Here is a 23,391-nt window from a genome sequence, read left to right as displayed (position 1 = left end):
TATATAAAAGATATGAAACGTTCCTTAATATGTTATAAGTAGCTGTTTTAAATGTTGGTTATTCTGTTGGTTTGATAATCTATCCATTCTGGTAATTGAATCTATCCAATTAGCAGAATAGATATTTTTTTAAAACATCAGTTCAATTGTCCTCATCAAAAGTATCATTTTATGTTTTATTTTTCTTTTAACTTTTATCCTAAATTAAGTTTTTCTTAAATGTGTACTGTATGTCCTTCAGGCTAAGTTCACCTCTCCAATTTATGTACCTGCAGATGTACATTTTTCTCTGTCTGAAATGAATATTCTGAAAAAGACAAACGCGTATACTTTAGGATATCTACAATGTCGTTGTTTGTAGCTGCGATTTATATTTCACATCCTGTGTGATCTATTTACTTAAAGTATCTTTCTTGATGGTTACAATAAAATTGTTTTTAAATATTATTTCAATTATTAGTGTGTGAACCTACTTTTAAGTGGTTAGAATAAAATATTTGGTTCTTCGATGAAGACTCCAGAGGTTCGGTAAAGATTTTGTGTAACTGTATGTAGTTATACAAAATCTGAAAATATTATTTTTCCTTCTATTTGATACATATGGACTATTTTGTGTTGATCTGTCACATAAAACCCTTATATATTATATTAAGGTATGTGGTTAACACATGGGGGGAAAAAAGTGCTGGGAATTTGAATTTATTTCAATACACCATATCTGAAATGTATATTTCTTTAAGTAAGATTGTAGCCCTTATATCAACCATCTATAGTCTAGATACGGAAAATGTGCTGTTAAATTTCTGGAGTTGAATGTTTAAAAAGTGAAGTTTTCCAATGATAAAGAGACATACTTTATGTAGGCTATAATTTAAAATGTTTATTTTTACAGGAAAGAATTCAATTATATGCACCACACTGAAATATGTTTGCCACAAATTGTCTCCATCTAATATATTTTTATAATCTATTTGAACCCATTAGATATTTCGCACCAAATCCACTAGTGGAGAGGTCCGGGGTCTCAAAGATGTGGTGATTGAAAACACCAACTCAATGCTGGATTTCACCGGTAGGTTTTATGTTGGGGTTTAATGAGGGTAGCAATAAAAGCGCACGCTGAGATTCGAATCAAATGGAATATGATTTTATTTAACCACAAATAAGCTTGTTTCAAGAATTGAAGAAGTCATGTGATCTGCCCACAGATGAAAACAGCAACCAGAGCTTTCTGTCGGACGTTTATCAGCCAAAACTTGACAACAGCAGCAGCACGTCGAGCTCGCAGCACGTCAGCCCTCCACATACCTACAGCCTGCGGGCCGAAGACTCTCAGCCGCCCATGCTCGGACAGGAGACGGTCGACGGTATGAGAGTTTCTCTTTAATCAACGGGCGCTCATTTTAAGGCCGCACACCTTGACAATCTCTACGTTTATGTTGTGAACAATGTACTCCAGAGCCAGTACATTCAGGTCAGGAGGGTGCGGACGAGCCGCCGACGCTCATCAAGGAGGACCCGCTTACTTCTGGAACTGCCAGGCGGAGAACTCCAGACACTCAGGTTTTGTACATGAAGCCTGTTTCAATAAAGAATGCAAATACTGCTCCTAATTAAATACATTTTACATATTGAGCATCTGTTGTGTGATACAAGTTTAAAACATTTACTGTAACTTGACTCTCCCACCCCCCCCACCCCCCTCCCAACAGGATGAATTAGATGAATCGGGAGCACCGCCTTTAAAGAGGATTTGCACAGGGGAAAATAATGACTTGAGATAGCTTTTTTTTTTTTTTTTTCCTATTCATTCTATCCAAATGTACAACTTACTTGTTCTTGGTTGATGTAGGATTAGCAAAGCTTTCAGAAAATTTCTGGTCCAGATATTACATTTCAGCAATTAGGGAAAATGATTTAGCTTTTTTTTAATGTTTAGTATTTAGTGTTTTGTTGTTTGGGTTGATTTGTTTTTAATTGAATGAAGACAGTTTTTAGCATTTTTTATATGTACGCAGCTCTGGGTATCTCACTTCAGATGCTGTAAACATTGAATTTTCTATGTTGTACTTTAGTTAGACTTTTGGTATTCTTATGAACATACTGGCTAGCCTTTTCTTTTATGTGTAGCTTAATGCAGATTGATGTTTAAATGTAACCTTAAGTTTTTAATTTGATGTTTCTTGTGATAAATCTTATGGTTTGTTTCATTCAAGAATAAAGTGATTTTTAAAAAATCAATAGTTTGCTTTTTAAAAATAATTCATATGTTCTGTAAACAAATACTGAGTGGTTTGGTTCTCCCCCTTGGATGTAATCTATTCATGGGTGCCACTTTTGCTTTAAATGAAGAAACATCATCAGTTGTGTTTCGTTTGTGTTTTAAATGCATTTCCAGAAGGTGACTCTAATTTTGATGATGAACTAAAAGATTATATTTCACCAATTTTTTCCGGTTTTGTTTTTTGTGTGTAGTTCCAAATCTAAAATACCTGAACCGATTAAACTTGAACTGGATTCTAGACTAAACGCAGATTGGTTTTTATTTTTATTTTTTATGTGCAACTTAAGATTCATGAAACTTATTCTATTTAAAGAACATTTCAATAGTAGTAGGAGAACATTACATTCTCCTAATACATGTGAAGACTGAGCATATCAGGACTGTGTTGTTCAAAACTGATCAAAGAATCATTGAATAAAGATTATTTAAAACACAACTTTAACATAAACATTTTTTGCAGTGTATTTCTCTCCCAAATGAAGCCACCATTTGAAAGGCTGTTGCCATTAACTTTAAGTATTATTATTTTTTTTTAATAAAAGGTTTTGATAAAGTACTGCCTTTTATTCACAGTAATCAGACATGTAACAGGCAGGTAGAGAAGTGGGAAAGACGGAAAAGTCCAGGGATCAGAAATCAAACTCCCGGAGGCAGCGTCAAAGACTAACAGCTACCCTCTGTGTGTTGTGCTTACTCCACTCAGTGGACTATATAGTTGAATTTTCACTTTTTTTTTTACACCTTGCAGGATTGAATTTGCTTGTAAAGTCCTTCAGTTCAATTTAGAAATGCTTTATTTAACCACAAAGGGAAGTTAAATGCAGTTGAAACTCAGCTCTACAGAGTTGTGGATGGTGAGCAGGAACTATCTCCTGTTGCAGTCAGTCTTGCAATCAGTCTGATGGAACCTCTGTCTGAAGGCTGCTGCTGTATAACAGTGTCATGACTGCAATAGCATGCTAAAAGCTCAGCTTCTGGGCAGCAGAGACAATATAGCTAGATGACACCATCACCATTAGTTACTGGCAAGCACTGCTAATCCACCTCATTTGCTTTTGCTGCTTAAAATGATATATATATATATATATATATATATATATACTGGATTGCAGATCCATAATGTACTTTGATCTTATGTGATACAGAAGAAGGGGCTCTGCATTTATATAAAAGCTGCCACTGGCTCTGTTAAAAATAAAAATGGATCACATATAAAGTTCAAAAATTAATTGGGAGGAAAAAACGTAGATTAACTACGCAATTTCTTTCAAGTTTGTTTTGGGTTTCGTTAACAAGCGATTTTGTAATCTTCGGGCAACTTCCTATTATTTTCTGTTCAATAGAAGCGGTTTATTTAATATTCCTGCTGACAGATCATGACAGACAGGCTCTGCTAGCCAAGGACAGCCAATTTTCAGCAATTCAATCAGGGCGCTACGCCAAATCAGCCAATGATCTGTGAGAGGAGGCGGGGCGTAGGCGCGGCGCTGCTTGCTGCCGGGGAAACGGGCTGAGGGTTCTTTTGCCGGTGGACTAGAAACTCCCGCCATTTCGACAGGGAATTAACCTCTTGTTTGATTGGGGATACTTTCTTGTAGCACTTGCGAATATTGTTTATTGATAAAACAAAACCTCGACAGCACAGCTCATCAGCAAAAAAAAGATCAGATCTACTTTAAAAATACTTTATTAGGACTGTAAAACTGCAGCCGAATTGAGCTCTGGCTGTTGCCGCGAGTTTGATTTCGGTGTGGCTCTCATCCTTTCGTGTTCACCTGAAGGAACTAAAAGTTTACCAACTAACCCGTCGGAGCAAAGCTTTAACATCTTTTACTTCCCGGAATTCTGGTTAAAACCAGCGTGTCTCCGCTGCTGCAGAAGCGGAGAATGTTGCGATGAGGCCCTCGGTGAGAAGCGCACTGTTATTGTTTTGCAACGAGATAGCGATCCAGACTGCTAGCTGATTAACTAGCTTCGGCACGCTCAGAGCCGGGGCCTGCCGGCTGTAACGCGAGACGTGCTATCCCTCGGTACATATATTACCGACGCTTGGATACATGCTAAGAACTATCACGGAAGTAAGGTTGTGCTAGTTTATTGCCAGAAAGCCACGTTTAACCTCTGGCACTCGTGCCGTCTTTGGATCTGCCATGGCACCGCTTCTGGGCCGGAAACCTTACCCGCTGGCTAAGCCGCTAGCCGAGCCACCAGGCCCGGGAGAAGACGTCTACATCATCGAGCATACCAAGGAGGCCTTCAGGAACAAAGAGTATCCTTTAACATCATGCTTTGAATCGATATACCAAGCCAATCGCTACGTTAGTGGTCTGTCTTTTATTTGTCTGGTTAGCAGTTAGACGCTTCCATCATTTTTATTCACACTCCTGTTAAGGTGGTTAAGGAATTTGACATTACCTGTAATTTCTGTCCCTTAATGTCTCAATTACATGTACACAGTTTTGACTGGATGACAAGCTTCCTAGCTAACCATGTCACATCTCTAACTGGTACATTGCAGCTATTCGTTAGCCTTTGAAACGGGTTAGAATGAAATATAGAACTAAAGTTAGCTTTATTGTTCGTAAAATGCGAACGAGTATCTTTCACTTTCAGCTTTCACGGCTAAGCTTACAGCTAGCGATGCTAGGAGGGCTAGTTAGCGCACTGCTAACGCTAGGCATCCCATTATGTCACAATGCTGCTGGCCTTGCCTCCACGGAGCAAAGCGGTAGCTCTGGTGGCAGGGGCTAGCTGGTATATTAGCACACAACAACCTTATAGCATATCTGTTGAAGGACAACAGGGTGCTGAAAAAATTATCTCAAGGTTTTACTCGGTATTTGGATTATAATTGTGCCTTTGTAGCCCCTTGTCTAGGAGCTGTTGGTCTGAAACAAGCGACAGTAGTCATTAGCTGGCAGGCAGGTTGTGTAGCTTGCTAGCTAGCTAGCTAGCCAGGTGCTCCTGTGACTCCCTGCTTCGTTGTTTTGGTGCAGTATTTTAATTAGTGACACAGCTGTTATGTTTTAAAACTGAACAAATGACGTTTTACTTTGGTCACTGGCAGATTTCACTGTCAGGACCAACTATAAACAAGACCATTGTCAAGAGACTTGTTAGTTATATTTTCTTCCATCTTCCTTAAATTAAGTCAAATAAAATGCTTCACAGTGCCTGCTGATATTTGATGCCATTCGGAACACATTAATGAATAGTAGGAAATGAGTTTTCTGTTTTTGACTCTTGACCTGCTGATTACTGCTTGGAGCCAATTAAGGACAAATTGGTCGATTCGTCCCTTTTGGTAATTGATTGGTGCAGCTCTAGAAATAGTCAAACAATTTCATAGGCCACATTCAATAAAGTACATGTTCAGGGCGAACCCCACCTCCTCTCAAATTAAAGGAAAGGAAAGGACACCGTCTTCCCTGGAATATTGCAAAACTGAGCAGATGTAGACAAAGTATGGATGAATTATGAGCAAATAAATAATCTGACGGTGAAATAAATCAAGAATATTTTGCTTTATAAAGTCATTTTAATTTCTGTTTGGGTCAGTTAGCTTTTGGAGTGAATGATTGCTGATCAAACCATAAAAACTCTTGAGTGACCTCCTGCTGGTCATGTAGTTTATTGCAGTTATGTAAGCATATTTTCTTACAACAGACCATAAGCAGATCAAAAAACATTAGGTTAGATCATCCATTGGTACAGTGGTGTCTCTGTTTAATAGTAGTATAAGCTGTCTCTTGACAGAAGACTCATGTAAATTACAGAAAAAGTTGGGAATGAATGACTATACGTCGGACCTTCTTTAGCATAATAAATACTTATTTTGTTAATAAATAAGAAGACATTGATGTGTTCATATTATTTACAAAAAAATATAAATGCTTTACAACTTTTCCTATCCACACCCTATGACTCTCCACCCTTTGAGTTGACCGCCGCATCATAATTAATATTGTTAGATCTGCATCTGGCTTTAATCACTTCACATTTAGATATGGCACCATCCTTGACAAACTGTGTATAGAGAGTATGAGGCACGCCTGCAGAGGTATGATGAACGCATCTGGACATGCAAGAGCACAGGAAGCCTCCAGCTTACTCACAAAGAAGCCTGGGAGGAGGAACAAGAAGTCACAGAGCTGTAAGTGCGAGAGGCTTTAATCTAATCTCTGCTTGCTTCCGTAGCTGGTTTGTGATGATAAAAGGGGGGTAAAAAAAAAGTTTTCCATCCGTAGATTTATTTTGTCACATCTGGAGAAAACTTTAAACCCACCAATGATCTGATTTCCATAAATAATTGCAAACAGTTTAGATGGACTCTGCTATTCATGCGAAAGCTGAATCAGATCATAGGGAACTGCAGTCTGCCAGCGAAGGTCGTATGGTTTTTACTGCTTTGTCACGGCTCGGTAGGCGATGAGCTCCACCTCTCATTGTATTAATATAATGTCTGAATTTGTCATCCTTCAATGCGTAATGGTCCGATGACGGTTCCTTTAGCCTCGTCTTTCCAACGACATGACCTCAGGAAGACTTCATAGTACAGAGCAGATAAAGAGGTGCTCAGATCACTCAGGGTCATAAGCTGCATTTAAACTCTAATTATATCCACAGATTGTTTACTCCCCCTAGTGGTCACTGTTGCTTTTTTCAGCATCCCCACAAATCTTCAGACCTTCAAGAACTTGTGAACGACATATTGATAATAGAGATATTTTAATTGATAATAATGGTAATATTGTTAACATAAACTGTCTAATTTTAGTGTGACACTAACCATGTGTTTTTTTTTTTTTTTTTTTTTTTTTTTTTTTTTTTTTTTAGGCTTCAGGAGGAGTACCCTCTATGGTTTGAGAAGCCAGTCCTTGAGATGGTCCACCACAACACGGTGTCCTTAGACAAACTGGTGGAGATGGCCTGGGTGGAAATCCTCACCAAGTATGCTGTTGGTGAAGAGTGTGACTTCCTGGTTTGTTTAGTTTTTTTATTTACTTGTTTTATTATCCCAGCTGAATAATTTGTAATAATTTAAAAGGGCAGTATTATGCATTTTCCAGGCACATACAGCACAGCCAAGTAAACGTTGCCTTCAGATGTTTTAAAAATGCTACATGTCAATGTCAAATCTATTTGAAAAAGCACATTGAAAACCACAGCAGGTGACCAAAGTGCTTCACAATTATAGCAACCATGTTTGATTTAAATTATCTTTCAAATCAAACATGACTTAAAAGAAATTAGCAATTTAACGCCTTGAAATTGGGCTTCTGTCTCTTTAAGAAGCTCCTGCTCTTTCCGGCACTTCGCCTTCTGCACGTCACAACAATGCTCCTCTTTATGCAGTTTACATAATTTACATTATATTTGGAGCGTTGGGCTGAGAAGTCTTTTCTGTAGTAAGTTCAGAAGACTCGGAGTTCCACCAGGTGTTTGCTAATGGCTGCTGCCACTAGTCTGAAGGAGCCAAGTGGGGAATGGCTGGGGGAGGTGTGCTCTGTGAGGCAGAAGCTCCAAGGAGGAGCTTTATGGAAATGGGCGGGACTTTGTGAAACGAGCATTGAGGTACCCCTGGATAGCTGCCACAGGATATTCAAGTATTTCATAAGACGTGCATGAAAGGATCAAAGCAACACTCATTTATTTTTTCTTGACGAGGGAATAACATTATAACATGATGTAAAGCTCAAAACGTCAATTCTACATAATACCGCCCCTTTAAAAAAAGGTTTCTGTGAAATATAATAAAGGTTTGATGGATTTGAGTTCGTTAGATCGGCAGTAAGCTTTCAACAATCATTTCATAAAATGCTCCAGTTCTGATCTAGTTTCACTTTTTTTTTTTTTTTTTTTTTTTATTCTTTGCTGCTAATTCTAGGTGGGAAAAGACCAAAGTTTGCGAGTGAAAGTGATCAAGATTCATCCCTTGGAGACCCCAGAGGGGGAGTCAGGTGAGAAGAAGCTCGAAGGGGCCTGTGACTCCCCATCCAGCGACAAGGAGAACGCAAGCCAGGAGAACCAGAGGAAGGAGCCTCCGTCCCGAGAGGAAGAGAACAGAAGGGAGAGTCTGAGTACGTCATCAACCCTCAAGAACGTTTTAAAGCCTCTTCCTGCTTGCTAACATGCTGTCGGTGTGTGCCAATAGGTGACAGAGCGCGGCGTTCTCCGAGGAAAGCTACCACTGCCATGAAGGAAGAGAAGAAGAGATGGGTCATGCCCAAATTCCTTCCTCATAAGTATGACGTGAAGCTCATCAATGAGGATAAGGTGAGTAGCTCGTTAGTGATAATTGGATGCTTGCGCTGTGCTGTTTTTGACGGGTTTTCTCTGATTTAATGCCACCATTGGTATGTCATTTAGTCGCTACTGAAACCGACCCTGCTCTCTCATCTTCCTCTTCTAATAATAGGTGATCAGCGATGTCCCCGCAGACAGTCTCTATAGAACAGAGCGGCCTCCAACCAAGGAGATCATGCGCTACTTCATCAGACACTACGCTCTGAGGCTGGGCAAAGGAGAAAGTGCCCCCTGGGTGGTCGAAGATGACCTGGTGAAAAAATACAACCTGCCCAGTAAATTCAGCGACTTCCTCCTTGATCCGCAAAAGGTAATGAATATATACCTTTTCTTATTCTTAAAGATTCATATTCCTTTAAGTTTTTTTTTGTTGTTTTGTTTTGTTTTGGTTTTTTTTACACGATAACCACAAAATGAAATGTGTTTTTCTTGAGCTTTTACGGGAAAGGCCTACACAAAGTATCGTATTGACAGGAAGTGGAAGGAAAGGTATAACGTCGGTGTAGATCCAGCGAAGGTTGTTTGAGATCATTAATAGACAAAAGGCATCAAAAAGACCCAGTGAACACAACAAACATGAGGGATGAAGCTGTGGTGAAGTTTAAAACTGTTGGCAACTATGAGATGCACTCATGATCTCTTCTCGCTTCACAAGACCGAGCCACTGTGTGCTGAACGACCACATGAAATCCTCCACAAATTAATTCCAAATTGTGGTTTAAGTGTGACAATTGTAGAAGGAAAAAGAAGTTCAAGAAGTTCACTGTTCTTTAATATTGAGCAATAGTTGCTTTCCCTGTGTGCTCACTCCTTTTCTTTGTCGACAGTTCTTGGCAGGAAACCCGTCCACGAAGCGTAAAAGCTTGACTTCTCCCGAAGGCAAACCTAGCAAGAAGGTGAAAACTGGTGACACTCCTGGAGAGGATTCAGGGAATGAGAAGGGAGAGAAGAAGAAGAGAAAGAAAAAGGAAGGGCTGCCTCTTAGTCCCACCATATGGGGTCACATGCAGGTTAGTTGACGCGTTTCCACCTTATAAAGTATGAAGGTCCTCAAGGAAAGGGAATAGTTCATGCACACCAGCAGCAGCAGCAGTTTTTTTTTTTGACATGCAGTAACATTTGCAGTACTGAAAAAACATAAATGGAAACGGAACATCTTGACTCCTGTAGCTGTTCCTCTTCTGTGCTGCTTTGGTAGTTCTTCTACTGTTGTATTGTAGCACCGTTAGCCACCTGCAGGCATAAATGAATAACTGCACATGATGAAAATTAATAGAAGTGGTCTCATGCTTCCAGTGTGTGTGAAAAGCCTCGATTGTATAAAAGTGTTTCTTAATTACTTTTTTCATCTCTGTTAGGACTCTGCGATAAATCCATTTTATTATTTAATTATATCTTTGGTATTTGAAGAGTTATTCTTTTTCCACTGATGCACTCACTGGGTTTGTTTTATAGCTTCTATTGGTTTGCACTTTGAGTTTAAGCCATATTGCACACGCCTAAGCTTTGTTTTTAAACAATGAGTTAATTATTATATTTTTCTTATTTCTTTCAGAAGATGAAGATGAATGGTTCCCCTCTCAAGGTGAAGAACTCTGGAACTCCTAAGAAGGGAGACGGAAAAGGCTCTGCTCCCTCCACTCCAAAGTCTGGCAAGAAGACCGGGGACAAAAAAGATGGGAAGAAAAGCGGAAAGGGTGGCGATAAAAAACTCGATGTTCTAAAATCCTCTAAAAAAGACGGAAAAACTGGCGATAAGACACCAAAAATGAAGCAGATGACTCTGCTGCAGCTGGCTAAGGGAACCCCCGCAGGGAGTCCGAAGAAGCGGGCTCGCAGCTCCAGCCTGGGCACGCCCAAGCTTGGGAAGCCGCTGCACCCCATGGCGTTGCACCTCGTCCGCTACTACAAGGAGCACAAGGGAAAAGAGGACAAGAAGACGTCCCTCTCTTCCCTCATAACCAAAGCTGCCAAGACTTTGTCCGCCGAAGACCGCGGGCGTCTGCCGGACGAGTTGAAGGAGCTGGTGCAGAAGCGCTGGGAGCTGCTGGAGCAGAAGAAGAGATGGGCAGCCATGAGTGAAGAAGAGAAGAACGAGGAGATGAAGAGGAGGCGCGCCGAACTCAAAGAGAAGCTGAGGGAGAAGGCCAAGGAGAAGCGCAAGCAGGAGATGTTGGTCCGCCAGGAGCAGTCGCGCAGATACGAGGACCAGGAGATCGAAGGCGGCAAAGCGCTGCCGATGTTCAAGCTGGTGGACATGCCCGAAGGCCTGCCCAACACGCTGTTCGGCAGGGTCGCCATGGTGGTGGACTTCCTCCACTGCTACGCCGGGCTGCTGATGCCCGAGGACCAGTATCCGATCACGGCGGTGGCGCTGATGGAGGCACTGGCCGGGGAGCGCTCCGGCTTCCACTACCTGAACCGCGTGCTAGTGGTGCTGCTGCAGACGCTGCTGCAGGACGAGCTGGCCGAGGGCTACAGCGAGCTGGACATGTCCCTGTCTGAGATCCCGCTCACCATGCACTCGGCGTCGGAGCTGACGCGCTTATGCCTGCGGCCGTGCGACGCGCACGACGAGAGTGCCCAGGGCTCGGAGGACTCTGGCGCCGTCGGCGGCTACGACGACGTGGTGAGCAGCGAGTTCCTGGAGAAGCTGGAGACGGTGGAGGTGTTCGAGCTGAGCCCGGAGGAGAAGGTGGACCTGCTGGTGGCGCTGTGCCACCGCATCCTCATGACCTACTCGGTGGAGGACCACGTGGACGCCAGGCAGCAGCGCTCTGCCGAGCTGTGGAAGGAGCGTCTGGCCATGCTGAAGGAGGTCAACGACCGCAAGAAGGCAGAGAAGAAGATGAAGAAGGAGATGGAGAGCAAAGGTGGGGTCGGTGTGCAGGTCGTGTCGCGGGGATCATCTGGCACGTTAAGATATTTACAGTTTTTTTTTTTTTTTTTTTTTACGTTTTCTCGGCTCAAAGGTGAGAAGAAAAAGGACGGGGCAGCTAAAAAGGAGAGCAAGAAGGAAGTGAAGGTGGAGCCGGAGCCGGAACCTGAGGACCTGATCAGCCTGGTGAAGAGCCGGCGGCTGATGGCCATGCAGGCCAAGAAGGAGAAGGAGGAGCTGGACCGGCAGAACAAAGGTAAACCTGGCAGCTGGTCAGTCATTTGGCTTCTGGCCATGTTTGACCAAGCGTCTGTGGTGTACCGGTGCGGAGTTACCAAATAAATATGTAATTCAGTACATTTAATAAAAGAAATGGATTAGGTCATTATGGGCTGCTTCTAAAACTCAGATCTCTGTATGGGCATCGAAAATGAGAAGAAGTGGATCGGAGCATCCCTGTGCTAAATGTTGTGATAAAATTCGTCATTCGGTGCAGAGGCCTTTCAAGCCTCTCCGCCTTCACTCTGAACGACTGACGGTTTCTGTGTTTTCTCTGCAGAGCGGATGGAGAAGGAGGCCGAGGAGGAGCGGCTGCGGAAGCAGAAGGCTGCGGCGGAGCGCGCCTTCCAGGACGGCATAACCAAAGCCAGACTGGTGATGCGCCGGACGCCGCTCGGCACCGACAGAAACCACAACAGGTTGCTGCTCTGTCTGCGTGCTGACCTCGTCCAGGCTCATGCTGCAGCGGCTGAGGGCCTTCTGATAGATGAATGAGTCCCAACTGTGTTTTTTTTTTTTTTTTTTTTTTTGTGAAGATACTGGCTTTTCTCTGACGTGGTTCCCGGGCTGTACGTCGAGAAGGGCTGGGTGCACGACGGCATCGACTACAGCTTCACTCCTCCGCCCGAGGAGAAAGCGGCCGAGCCAGAGATGGAGGAAGAGGAGGAGGAAGACAGCGAGGCTGCTTCAGTTCCTGACTCGCAACCCGATTCACAATGTAGAGGTACGATCAGATCTGGGACTAGGTTGGCTTGTTCACACGTGTGCTTGTGTGTTTCCTATACACCAGGTGTGTGTGTTTTGAATCGCAGAAGCTAAAAAAGACGACGCAAGCGTTGACGGCGCCGTAAGTGAAGGAGTCCAGCAGGGGGCAGCACCGGACGTCTGCATTGAAACTACAATTCCCAAACAGGGACAGAATCTTTGGTGGGCATCTACATTGGCGGTTCCCCCTCTCCCCCCAACGCCGCTCCGATTTTTAATTCTCATTTCATCTTAATTTAAATTTGATCTTCGTGATCCGACTTTCTGGCCTTTTTCTTCCAGGTTCGTCATCGACAGCCTGGCTGAGCTGGAGGAGCTGGTGGAAAGTCTTCATCCTCAGGGAGTCCGAGAGAGCGAGCTGAAGCTAAAGATCCAAAGCAGGTGAACGGGCTCCTATAATTGGACATAATTACTTTAACACACAAACACACACAGGGCTGTGCAGCCTTATGACTTTACCAGCTTAGTGTGACCTGCTGCAGAAATGAGACAAAATGTTTAACTTGCTTTAAACCTTAAAACCAAGCCTGCTTCTACAGGAAGCTGAGCAAACAAACAAACCGGCTTTTATGAACAATGTGATAATAAGGCTGCAATAGAGAATTTAAGTAAATGCAAAACTGTAAATGTTCAGGTACCAGGACATCCTACACTCCATCCATTTGAGTCGTAAATCCAAACTGGGACTCAGGAACTGCGACGGCTACGCCGAGCTGCTCAAGTACATGCGCAGCGACATCCAGGAGATAGCCTCCAGACTGCAAAAGGGAGGACTGGGCTACCTGGACGACAACGTAGACATAGAAGAGCAGGCGAGTCACTTCATCGCTTAAAGAAACGTCCCACAGTGGACCGTCTCTCCATCGCGTAACTGTATTTATGCATTCCCTCTGACGGTTTCAGCTGAAAGACACGGAGAGCTTGAAGGACTTTGGCGAGTGCATCATCACGCTGCAGGCCTGCGTCATCAAGAAGTTCCTGCAGGGCTTCATGGCTCCCAAACAGAAGAAGAAGAAGAAACAAGCAGGGGAAGAAAGCAGCAAGGCCGAGGAGGTGGACGAGGAGAAGAAACTAGCAGAGGAGGCCAGGGTGAGACCGCCACACAGCGGGACGGGAGTTTTCATTTCTGTTGTCTCATGAACATATTCGTACCTTAAACTTTTCCACATTTTGTCATGGTGTGAAGTTAAGTCAGAATAGCAAAAATAATTGTGTAGTGGAAGGGAAAGGATTCTTGTTTTTATTTTAACCTTTCTCCAATTAGAGTGTGGCTTATGCTTGTATTTGGCCTAATTTATTTTTAAACACCTAAAAATTGCAAAGCAAGCAGAGCATGTTACGGAGATGTTTCTCTGTTTAGGGCTGCATTTTCATTTGTAAAACTTACGGACACGTGTGCTTCTTCCATTTCTAAGATTTAAATACTTTTGGAGTTTGCTGTTGTAACAAAATATTAAATGTTTTTTTTTTGTGTTTTGTTTTGCAAGGCTCTTAAGGCTGAAACGAGTTTTGAAATGATTGTCGGCTAATTTAGTGATCGAATAACGGTCAACAGAGGAGCTCGCAGACGCAAAAAGAGTATTTGCTGAAAAAACAGTCAGCAGTAATTAAGCCAAAATTGTTCAAAAATATATTTACAGTAAACATTAAAGCATTTGTCTGTAAACATGTTTGACCCAGAACTCACTAAGTGGCAGTTTCAGCCGAAGGCAATAAAATGTTTACTTTCGTCTTTATAAAGGAATTGAATTGTTTGTTTCATTTGCATCTTTTGAATTTGTTTCTATTATCGTATAAAAACGTCACTCTGTTTATGCGATTAATTGTTGCGGTAATCAATTACAAAAAAGAATCGTTAGCCGCTGCATTAGAGTCACCGTAAGCCACCAGGTTGATCATTTTAAAAAAAATAAATAAAAAAAAAAACTGTGTTCATCTCCTCCTGTCAGGTAGCCACAGCGGTAGAGAAGTGGAAGTCGGCCATCAGGGAGGCGCTGACCTTCTCCCGGATGCACGTTCTGCTGGGAATGTTGGACGCCTGCATAAAGTGGGACATGTCTGCCGAGAACGCTCGCTGCAAAGTCTGTCGCAGGAAAGGTAAGGGAGGCTTACTGCTTCTTTTTTATTCTTGTTATTTTTAAACACAGTCTGATTTTTGTATGCAGATGTTTCCCGTTTATTTTCTGAGCTAGCTAGACTCAGAAACACTGACCCTGACAGAACTGGAGCAGCAGCAGCAGCAGCGGCTTTTCCCTCATTGCTATAGAACAGCGGCATCGCGATGAACTACCTGTTGCCTCTTTCGAGTTTTCACAGATGGTTTATCTGAATGCTGCAGTGGTCTCGTCTCTGTCCAGAGCTCAGGAAGGACATGCCTCTAAGGCTGATGGAGTGTAGGACCAGACCCAGACAGGGAGGCAGCAGAAAGCTCAGAGCAGAGCAGGGTAGATGTGTCAGGCAGGTCTACGTCGAGAGCCGGCAGCTCCGCACGCCATCAGGTGACCCTGTAGTGATCTGCTACCCGCACAGCACTGGCAACACTCACAGCAGTTTGACTTAGACCGAGCAGGAAAAGAAAGAAGTGAAGGAATGCTCTTTAAATAACAGGGGAAAAAAAACAACCTCTCTACTTCATTTTTATTTATTTATGGTTTTTTAACCTCTTCGGATCCAGGTGATGATGAGAAGCTCATCCTGTGTGACGAGTGCAACAAGGCCTTCCATCTGTTCTGCCTGCGACCGGCTCTGTACCGCATCCCCGCTGGGGAGTGGCTGTGTCCGGCCTGCCAGCCCACCGTGGCCAGGAGGGGCTCCCGCTCAAGGTGTGTGGGGATGACGGGGGTGGGTAACCAGCTGGGTTACCTGAAGCTGCAGAGAGAGACCTGCGTGTTTCGGCTGTTTGTCTTTCTGCACAAAGGATGAATTTTTAACCCTCTGGTTGCAGGAATTATAAACAAGACACCGACGAAGAGGAGAGCGAGGAGGAGTCTGAAGAGGAGTGCTCTGAAGACGACGACGAGGATGAGGAAGAGAATGACTACAAAGCCATGGGGCACAGCTGTGAGTATCTGAGAGAAGTTTATCCCAAACTCTTATTAAACCGTCTACGTCTGATGAAGGAAGGCTTCACTGTGTCACCGTGGAAACGGATCAAAACTCAAAATTGCAACATACAATGAATTTTCTCAGGGTCCCGAAAGTGTGGAAAACTGACATTCCTGGTGCGGGAAGGTTTGGAAAAAGGAAAATTTGCGTATTTCAAAACTTAACTCATTCGTAGGACTGCAACTAACAATTATTTTTTTTTGTAATTGATTATTCTATTGATTACTCTGACGACTAATCGGATAAATATCGGCACATTCTGCAGATGCAAATAAGCAATTCAATTTTTTAAAATAAGAAATGTTTTATTGCTTAAAATGCGACAACTTGGCGTTACTTTACTGTGCCACCTGAGAAGGTCTGGGCAGAGCAAATTTACAAACGGACTTTTTTTCATCTTAAATGTATATATTTCTCATACAGTTTTGGATTAATTACTGCTCTGAATGTGGCTTTTTTTTCCCCCCAGCAAATTGCCTCAATTTTTTTCTTCTATACTCCTAAATATATTACTAAATTAGTTTATCAATAATCGATTCATCACGGTTAACCCGATTAATAGTTTCCGCCCTACTAATTTGTTGTGCACAGCTTCCCTACATCATTCCATCTTCTATTCTCCCATTCCTCCGGTCGTCCCTCTTTCCTTAAATCTTAATCTTTGAAAATTGTCAAGAAGAGCAGGAAATCTGAAAATTGGCTGAAAGAAATCTAGGATGTGGACGTGAATTATTGATATAAAAACTAAGACCAGTGGGGAAAAGTGAAGTGCTCTGCAGAAGCTGGTTTTGGAGAGAGCCTTCCTCGTTGCTAACGTTTGGGAATGAGAGAAGAATGCCGACGGGGGGGAAATCCAGGCCTCGTCCTCGCTGCGTCTCTATTGTCGTTCACTGACGCTCGGGTCTGAACTCTGCTTTGAAGCTTTCCGTGCCTCACTCCGACTTCACTCGGCGAATGTGGCGCGATGATCCCTCCGTCGGCTCCGGCCTGTGTGGCGAGGATAACCGTGAAGAACAGTTCCAGGGGAGATGTCTCCGTTTGTCCCTTCAGCCTCAGTCTGGATCAGTGGGGCCTTAAGACGTCCACAATGTCCAGCTTTCATAAGCACGAGCGAAGCGCAAACATCCTGACCTGTTCTTTCCCTGCCCTCGTGTCGCTCCCGTTTGCAGTGAGGCCGAGGAAGAAAAACAAGCAGTCTTCATTACGACAGAAGATCTCCAAAAGTAAAGCCAAGAAGGCATCCAGCAGGCAGAGCAGCAAGCAGAGAGCCGGACCCAGCAGCCCCGCAGACATCGACGAACTGGTGAGAAATCACTTCTTGGCGTGTGGGAGAGGGAAAGGGGGGGGAGTGGGATCAATGAGAGATGCTAGCTAATCATTGTGATGGCGTTTCCCCAGGTGAGGCAGAGTACCCAGACGGGGGTCAGCAAGCAGGCGCTGGAGCTGGAGAGGTGCGAGGAGATCCTGAAGAAGCTGACGAAGTTCCGCTACAGCTGGCCCTTCAGGTGAGCCGAGACCAGGAACTCTTAAGAGATGGAATCATATCGATGCTGGCGCTAGTCATCAGGCATCGGAACGACATGTTCCTTATACTTCAGATTGGCTTCATATCCACCGTATTTGGTTTTTTTTGTGTTTTTTTTGGACAGAGTAGTCTGTGATTTTACAGAAGAGCTACGGATTCAACACTTTTGAATGACAGACGTTATCGTTTTAATCTCTAAACTTCCTATTGATGCCATCACACATGAGAGCTTTTGGTCATTAATGAGTTATTAATATCAGGCAAAGACAACCTGAGCAAATATGAAATGCAGTTTTTTTTTTTTTTTTTTTTTTTTTTATGGTGACTTTAGGGGGGTGGAAAAAAAAAGGTTTCCTAAGTGGAAACATTTACGCGTTCTCTGTTGCCTTCCAGGGAGCCCGTTTCCCTGGACGAGGCCGAGGACTACCTGGACATCATCTCGGAGCCCATGGACTTCCAGACGATGCTGGGGAAGTTTGTCCAGGGCTCGTACCGACACGCCCAGGACTTCCTGGAGGACATGAAGCTGGTGTTCTCCAACGCGGAGGAGTACAACCAGCAGGGCAGCACTGTGCTCTCCTGCATGGGCAAGACGGAGCAGACGCTCACTGAGCTCATCCAGAAGCTGCTCCCCGGAATCAGCTACCTCCGCCGGCGCTCCCGCAAGCGCGTCAACCAAGCTCCTCCTTCATCTGAGGAGGAGGAGGAGGAAGAGGAAGAAGAGGAGGAGGAGGGTGATGACGATGAAGGGTCCTGCGAAGAGCAGGAAGAGGAGCCCAAGAAGAAGATGCAGAACGGCAAATCGACCCGGAAGACCGGCAGGAACGTTCGGGGCCGGAAAGAAGAGAGCAAGAGCGAGGCGGACAGCGAGGAGGAAGAGGAGGAGAGCAGCAGCAGGAGGAGGAGGAAGAGCAAGAGGACCTCTGGCGCCTGGGGCAGGAAGGATTACAGGGAGCTGGACAGCGACGGGGAGCAGGGCACGAGGAGAACTCGTCTGCGGGGAGGGCGGGGCGACGCCAGCAGCGACGAGGAGCAGCCCAGCCATCAGCAGCGACATTCCAAGAGACTGAAACGCTCGTGAAGAACCCAGGGTGTCTTCTCCCCATCATCATCTCTGGACCACAGGCTCTCCTCTTCCTCCTCCTCTTCCCACACAACCAGCAGGACTCAGATCTCAGAAGGACTGGTTTTTGGTTAACAAATTTATGTTCACATTTTGGAAAACAAAGAAAACTGATTTATATTTGTAACATTTTTGATATCGGTGATGTTTTTTGTTATAATTTTTTCTTCTTTTTCGTCCCAACCAAGAAAAATGAACATTTTACGATAATTTGTTTTCCTCATGGCTCTTAAGATTTATATTTCAGTTCGCCGTCGACATCATCACACTATCCTGACGCTTTGTCGCCAGGCTATCTCTTTGCTGACTTTTTTTTTTTTTTGTCCTGGATGGGTAATTTTATAGCTGCCAAGATGTTTTAATTTCATTTCTGCAGATGTACTCCTGGTCAGGAGTTTCAGCTGGGTTGAGCTTCAGATTGCAGATTCTCTTCAGGAACCAGATTGGCTCATAGAGCCTCTTGTCTGTAGTGCCCTGCCACTTTAAAACACCTCAGATGATCCTCCTGTTTGTACTCCTTTGTAAAAGTAACGGCACCGGGCGTACATAAAATTGTCTGCTTAATCATTTCTATACAGTATTTAAAACCAGTGTCTTTTTTTCTTTTTTAAAATTTTTTGGTTTTATTGCTTTCAGGCACATTTTATTTGGTATTGTGAATGGAAACCTGTCCAATAAATGCACAAAGAACACGTCTCATCAGAAATGACAATTTTTACCTTTTTGTAACCCAAACAACTCGGTTTAGTTCAAAATTGACGCCACGTTCCAGAAAATGTCTGTGTTGTCACCAGGGGGCGCTCTGCCTCTCCGTTTAATCCTCCAATCGCTGCTGCAGAATTTACTGCTGTATTTCATTTGAACATCTGTCTTCGTATTAGCAGCCAGTTGACACAGAAAGTCAATGTAAATCAGATTTTTTATTTTCTTTTAATTAATGCCCAATTTGTATATATTTATATATTTGTGTATACCGATAAGGCATTTTCCCCTCTTTTTCTGTCCGTACTGTGAGATGCTGTGTTTTACTAGTGCTGTTAACATCCAAACTTTCTAGTCACAAGTTTTTGCCCAACCTGGTTCTGTTCAGTTTGGTTTTGGTCACCCAGTAAAGCTGTTTTTAATAATAATTAAAAATAAAAAATAAAAATCTCCTGAGATGTCAGCGAACAAACAAATGGCGACTGGACCCTCTCTGAGGGAAATCTTCTCTGTAGATGCTTTCTTTATTCTTGGAGGACCTGCAAAAGGCTTTTACACTTAATTTTTTAAATATATATATATTTATAGTCTAAAGCTAGGTTGGAGCAGGCTGGAGGTTTCTCGTGTAAAGGATAAAGGCCAGAGACCATGGCTCTCCCTGATTTTATTTAGGCAGAACTGAGGCCCGGTTGTCAGGTCGGTCTGACAGGAATCACTGCCATCATGAGGTAATGGACTGGGGAGGAGAACGGGCCAGCCTTGATGGCTGAACTATGTCTACTTTTTAATAAAAGTTTAAAACATTTGTCATTGTCTCTGGTGGCACATTTTTGCACTGCAGTCCACTTAATTAGTCAAAATATCACATTTGGATCCTATCTTCATTATGCAAAAAGTATGGAAATTAGGTTTGTGTAATAATGGTTTGTGTAGCATACTAATGCATAGTATTTCAGTATTCCCCGAGACCTTATCACATAAACCCCCACCCCCCACATTTTCTACTGGATTTGATCTGAATCCAACCCTTTGTGCATCACGGTTTAATGCAATTGCAGCTACAAGTCTTTTAAAATATGCCTCTACCAGCTTAAAGTTTCTGCAGATGAGAACATTTTGTTCATTCTTCTTTGTAAAACCGTTTTAGCTCCATCCAAGCTCATCCGGATTGGATGGAGAGCTTCTGTGGAAGTGCGTTGTTCTCCTCACAGATTCTTAGAAGTGAGTCTTCACTCCAGTCTCTAAAGGTTTTCTTCCGGGATTCAGCTCTGACCACCTTCCCTGTATCTGGTAAATGTCTCCACAGAGTCACCACTATCTATCTCAGTGGGTAAGTTGTGTTAAGGTTGATGAGTAATGCACGTTTTCCACTGTTTTCCAGTATGTTAGCCAAACTAGCTAACATTTTTCATGTTAGCCAGTAAGCAGCTACTATGATTGTAATGCTGCGTTCCAGATACCTGGGAAATTGTATTAGCCTTCTAGCTAAGAAGACGGAATTTCAACATGGCTATAAACTTTTGCAGTAGCTCTTACAAACATTTGAAGCTTTACTTTCTATAACTTAGCAAACACCGCTTTTAATTGCTTCAGTGTATAGTAGCTGTATATAACATTGATTTTCTTGTAAAATAAACATGTATCTGTTAATGGGAGGAGCGGCCAAAATGAAATGCGAAATCCGCCTTACAAGTTGTAACTGGAGGCATTCGGAGTTGCTCCCAGATTCCCAGTTGGAAATCTGACTTCGGAGGGTCGTTCGAGTGGATTTTTCCGACTGGGAATTTGGATTTCCGCAGTTTGGAGTACAACTGGAACTCAGCGTAGCGCCATGGTTCTTAACTGGAGTATGGTGGGTTGGAGGTCAGTCTTTGCCTCAAGCAGGGGAGTTTTGGTATCTTGGTCAAGCTGCATGTCATAATAACATTTACTAGATGATAAAGTGTCCCAGAAATCATTAAGATAAATGGTAATATTGTTTTGAAAGCAATTTTAAATATTGATGGTGACATTATTGTTTGACTTTGCTCTTTCAAAGACCAGTGAACTTTAATTTTGTAAAGAACTGGAAGACATTTAAATATCCAAAGTAAAACATAACAATCAAGAACAATATATAAAACAGAAACCATAAATAACACTGTAAACAGAATTGACCTTTAAAAAATTATTAAGTCATTAGAATGGAAATTATGGAGCTCGTTTTGATTAATCATGCGATTAATTTATTAAACCTTGTTTTCAAGTTCTCAATTTACCGCTTTGTGTTCTAACCCTCGTCCTATGGACCTGGGATCTGGATTATGACTGAGAAAATGAGATCCAGGATACAAGGATTTAGAACCACTGATCCTCAACACCAAAATAATTCAGCTGGCGTTGTTCAGGAAACTGATGCCTTTTGGGGCTCCTCACTTCGCATTGAGGGAATGCCTCTGGACATGGGATGCTTTGAGATCGTCTCAAAGGAGCTGGAGATTGCCAATGAGGCGGGGGATGCTGGAGTTTCTCTCTTGGTCCTGGAGCCACCCAAAGCTAATGTGATCTTTTTGTGATTGTAACATGACAGAATATGGAAAAGATGAAGGCATATAAATACTTTTTCAAGATGCTGCACCTACTTAGGTGGAACCTTCCACCTGTGGGCTCTCTGGGAAAGTCCAAGGAGGACCACTTTGTAAAAATCTCACAGTGAGGCGGTGACAGCTTTTGAGTCGTCTGTAATTTGCAGACAGGTGCGGAGGATCAGAGTAAAGGTCAGACACGTGAGAAGTCAGTGAGGCTTTGATTAGTGGCAGAACAAGTAAGAATGCAGTCGTGTTCAGGACCCCGCAACTTGAAAGGTTGAAGTGACCTTTCAATGCATTTCAATTGATGTCCAGACAGAGTACTGATCCTCTTGAAGTATTTCCTGTAAATGAGACAATCTAGGAGATAATCACACCATTCCTAGTTTGTCTTGATTAAAACACAACGTTGAGGACATTAAAAATGTTTTCTTTACACCAAACCCGCTTGAACTTGTGAGATAAGTCAAAACAGGAAGGCAAAGTGACATTATCTCCCACAGGGAGTTGAGGACGAGCTGATTAACATCCTGCCATCTCGCTGAACTCTTTTCCACTCCGATCAGACTGGTCTTGGCAGGACCGCTCCATCCATCAAAACAGCTCAGACTGAAATATTTCAGCAGCTACTGTACGGAGTGCTGAGTACATTACTGCCCCCCGCCCCCTTCTGAATAAAACTCTTCCTCTGCCTCATCACTGGTGCCACATGCTGCAGAATCACTTATTCTAAGTGGGAATGCTGGTTGAAGCCTTCACACATGCTGGGGCTCTGAGATCACAGACGGTCGCTCCAGGTGCCGTTGCTCTCGTACAAGCAAACAGTAGCGGAGTGCGGGCTGATCTTTGAACCCAGAACAAGCTGCCAGAAACTGCGCGTGCCACGACTCCGTCCACTCACAGCAGCGAGGACGGTGGACCATCCGAGTTGAGCAAATCACTCTGCAAATATTTACACCCGTCCTGTGCGGGTCAGGACGAGGGGCAAGCAGCGTTTGACTGTGACCTTGTTATAGAGCAGCCGAGTCACTAACAAGTGGGTTATAGTGAATGAATTCATGAATTTCACCTGGCTGTGCTTAGGTAGTTTTTTTTTTTTCCTGTACTTTTGTTTTCCAAGACTAAGAGTTTATATTAATCTGTAAGATGTTAGTTTGCTTTGCTTTAAATGATTTATTGTGCATTTGAATAGGTCTAACCAGGTTTAGTCAATACATTAGTGAGTTGTACACGTTTCTGCATAGTGCTACAGTTGTTAGGACAACAAGACGGTTTTGGGTTTGAATGTTCAGTTTGCATGTTCTCCATGTGAGTTTGTGGCGTCTTCCTCTGTGTTCCTGCTTCCTCCAGCAGTCCTAAAGCATGCCTGCTACTTGGAGGCATGGAAATAATAGCTGATAGCTCTCCCACACGCAAGCCCTGGTTTAGATCAAATGGTTACACTGGATTTAATTTAGGGATATCAGGCTAAACTGATTTCTTGCCTTGTCTTTCCACCGTATGTTTGCCAAGTAAATAGAGACTAAAACAAATTCTAGAGAAACAAAGTAAGTGTTGCATTTTTGTTTGCTTTGAGTCCCTTTTACACCAAGCAGCTTTGATAAACTTTAAATCAGTGGAATCAGATTTTTCATTTGTGTACTATGATGGGTTTAGTGTAAGTTGGAGCGGCTTAAATAAACTGAACTTAAACAGTATGAATAAGATTTAACACATAACAGTGGATGTGTCAGCCCATCTGACTGTCAGATTGAGGCCTAGCTGGGTGTCAAAACAAACAAAAAATATATATTTTTAATTTTAGGACTTCAAACAAGTCTTTAAGTCTGACTTTTAAGTCCTTCTTGCTGCATCTTT

General features: G+C 43.1%; 2 protein-coding genes across 3 annotated transcripts in view; both read left to right on the top strand.

Annotated features, from left to right (window-relative positions):
• The window catches only part of bcl7bb (BAF chromatin remodeling complex subunit BCL7B b), a 3,871-nt gene extending 1,347 nt beyond the window's left edge, over positions 1 to 2,524 (top strand). The window contains exons 3-6 of the mRNA XM_008425431.2: positions 985 to 1,072; positions 1,209 to 1,367; positions 1,460 to 1,563; positions 1,713 to 2,524. Of these exons, the coding sequence (XP_008423653.1) occupies positions 985 to 1,072; positions 1,209 to 1,367; positions 1,460 to 1,563; positions 1,713 to 1,784 (423 nt within the window). The 3' untranslated portion in view covers positions 1,785 to 2,524. The remainder of the gene's footprint in view (positions 1 to 984; positions 1,073 to 1,208; positions 1,368 to 1,459; positions 1,564 to 1,712) is intronic.
• Positions 2,525 to 3,791: 1,267 nt separating this feature from the next.
• Positions 3,792 to 18,971, top strand: baz1b (bromodomain adjacent to zinc finger domain, 1B). 2 transcript variants are annotated; one of them, XM_008425429.2, is made up of 22 exons: positions 3,792 to 4,553; positions 6,321 to 6,437; positions 7,121 to 7,265; positions 8,172 to 8,364; positions 8,439 to 8,560; positions 8,703 to 8,900; positions 9,418 to 9,600; positions 10,146 to 11,463; positions 11,563 to 11,724; positions 12,028 to 12,166; positions 12,284 to 12,471; positions 12,560 to 12,674; positions 12,795 to 12,893; positions 13,147 to 13,324; positions 13,416 to 13,601; positions 14,462 to 14,609; positions 14,870 to 15,010; positions 15,187 to 15,334; positions 15,457 to 15,572; positions 16,787 to 16,920; positions 17,016 to 17,122; positions 17,536 to 18,971. In XM_008425429.2, exons 1-22 carry the CDS (start codon positions 4,435 to 4,437, stop codon positions 18,221 to 18,223), a joined length of 4,944 nt encoding a protein of 1,647 aa, XP_008423651.1. In that variant the 5' UTR covers positions 3,792 to 4,434; the 3' UTR covers positions 18,224 to 18,971. The 2 variants fall into 2 exon arrangements, with proteins under 2 accessions (XP_008423651.1, XP_008423652.1); XM_008425430.2 differs by lacking the exon at positions 14,870 to 15,010 and having other exon boundaries at positions 3,793 to 4,553.
• Positions 18,972 to 23,391: the final 4,420 nt, after the last annotated feature.

This window comes from Poecilia reticulata, linkage group LG13, assembly GCF_000633615.1.
Source record: "Poecilia reticulata strain Guanapo linkage group LG13, Guppy_female_1.0+MT, whole genome shotgun sequence".
NCBI lineage: Eukaryota > Metazoa > Chordata > Actinopteri > Cyprinodontiformes > Poeciliidae > Poecilia > Poecilia reticulata.
This window is presented reverse-complemented; position numbering and strand designations above follow the sequence as displayed.

What these genes read in the sequence shown, in the direction of transcription:
- baz1b (XM_008425429.2), top strand. Translation starts at nt 4,435, where the DNA reads ATGGCACCGCTTCTGGGCCGGAAACCTTACCCGCTGGCTAAGCCGCTA. An exon ending in GAACAAGAAGTCACAGAGCT is followed by an intron (nt 6,438 to 7,120) that starts GTAAGTGCGAGA and finishes TTTTTTTTTTAG; the next exon opens with GCTTCAGGAGGAGTACCCTC. An exon ending in AACTAGCAGAGGAGGCCAGG is followed by an intron (nt 13,602 to 14,461) that starts GTGAGACCGCCA and finishes TCCTCCTGTCAG; the next exon opens with GTAGCCACAGCGGTAGAGAA.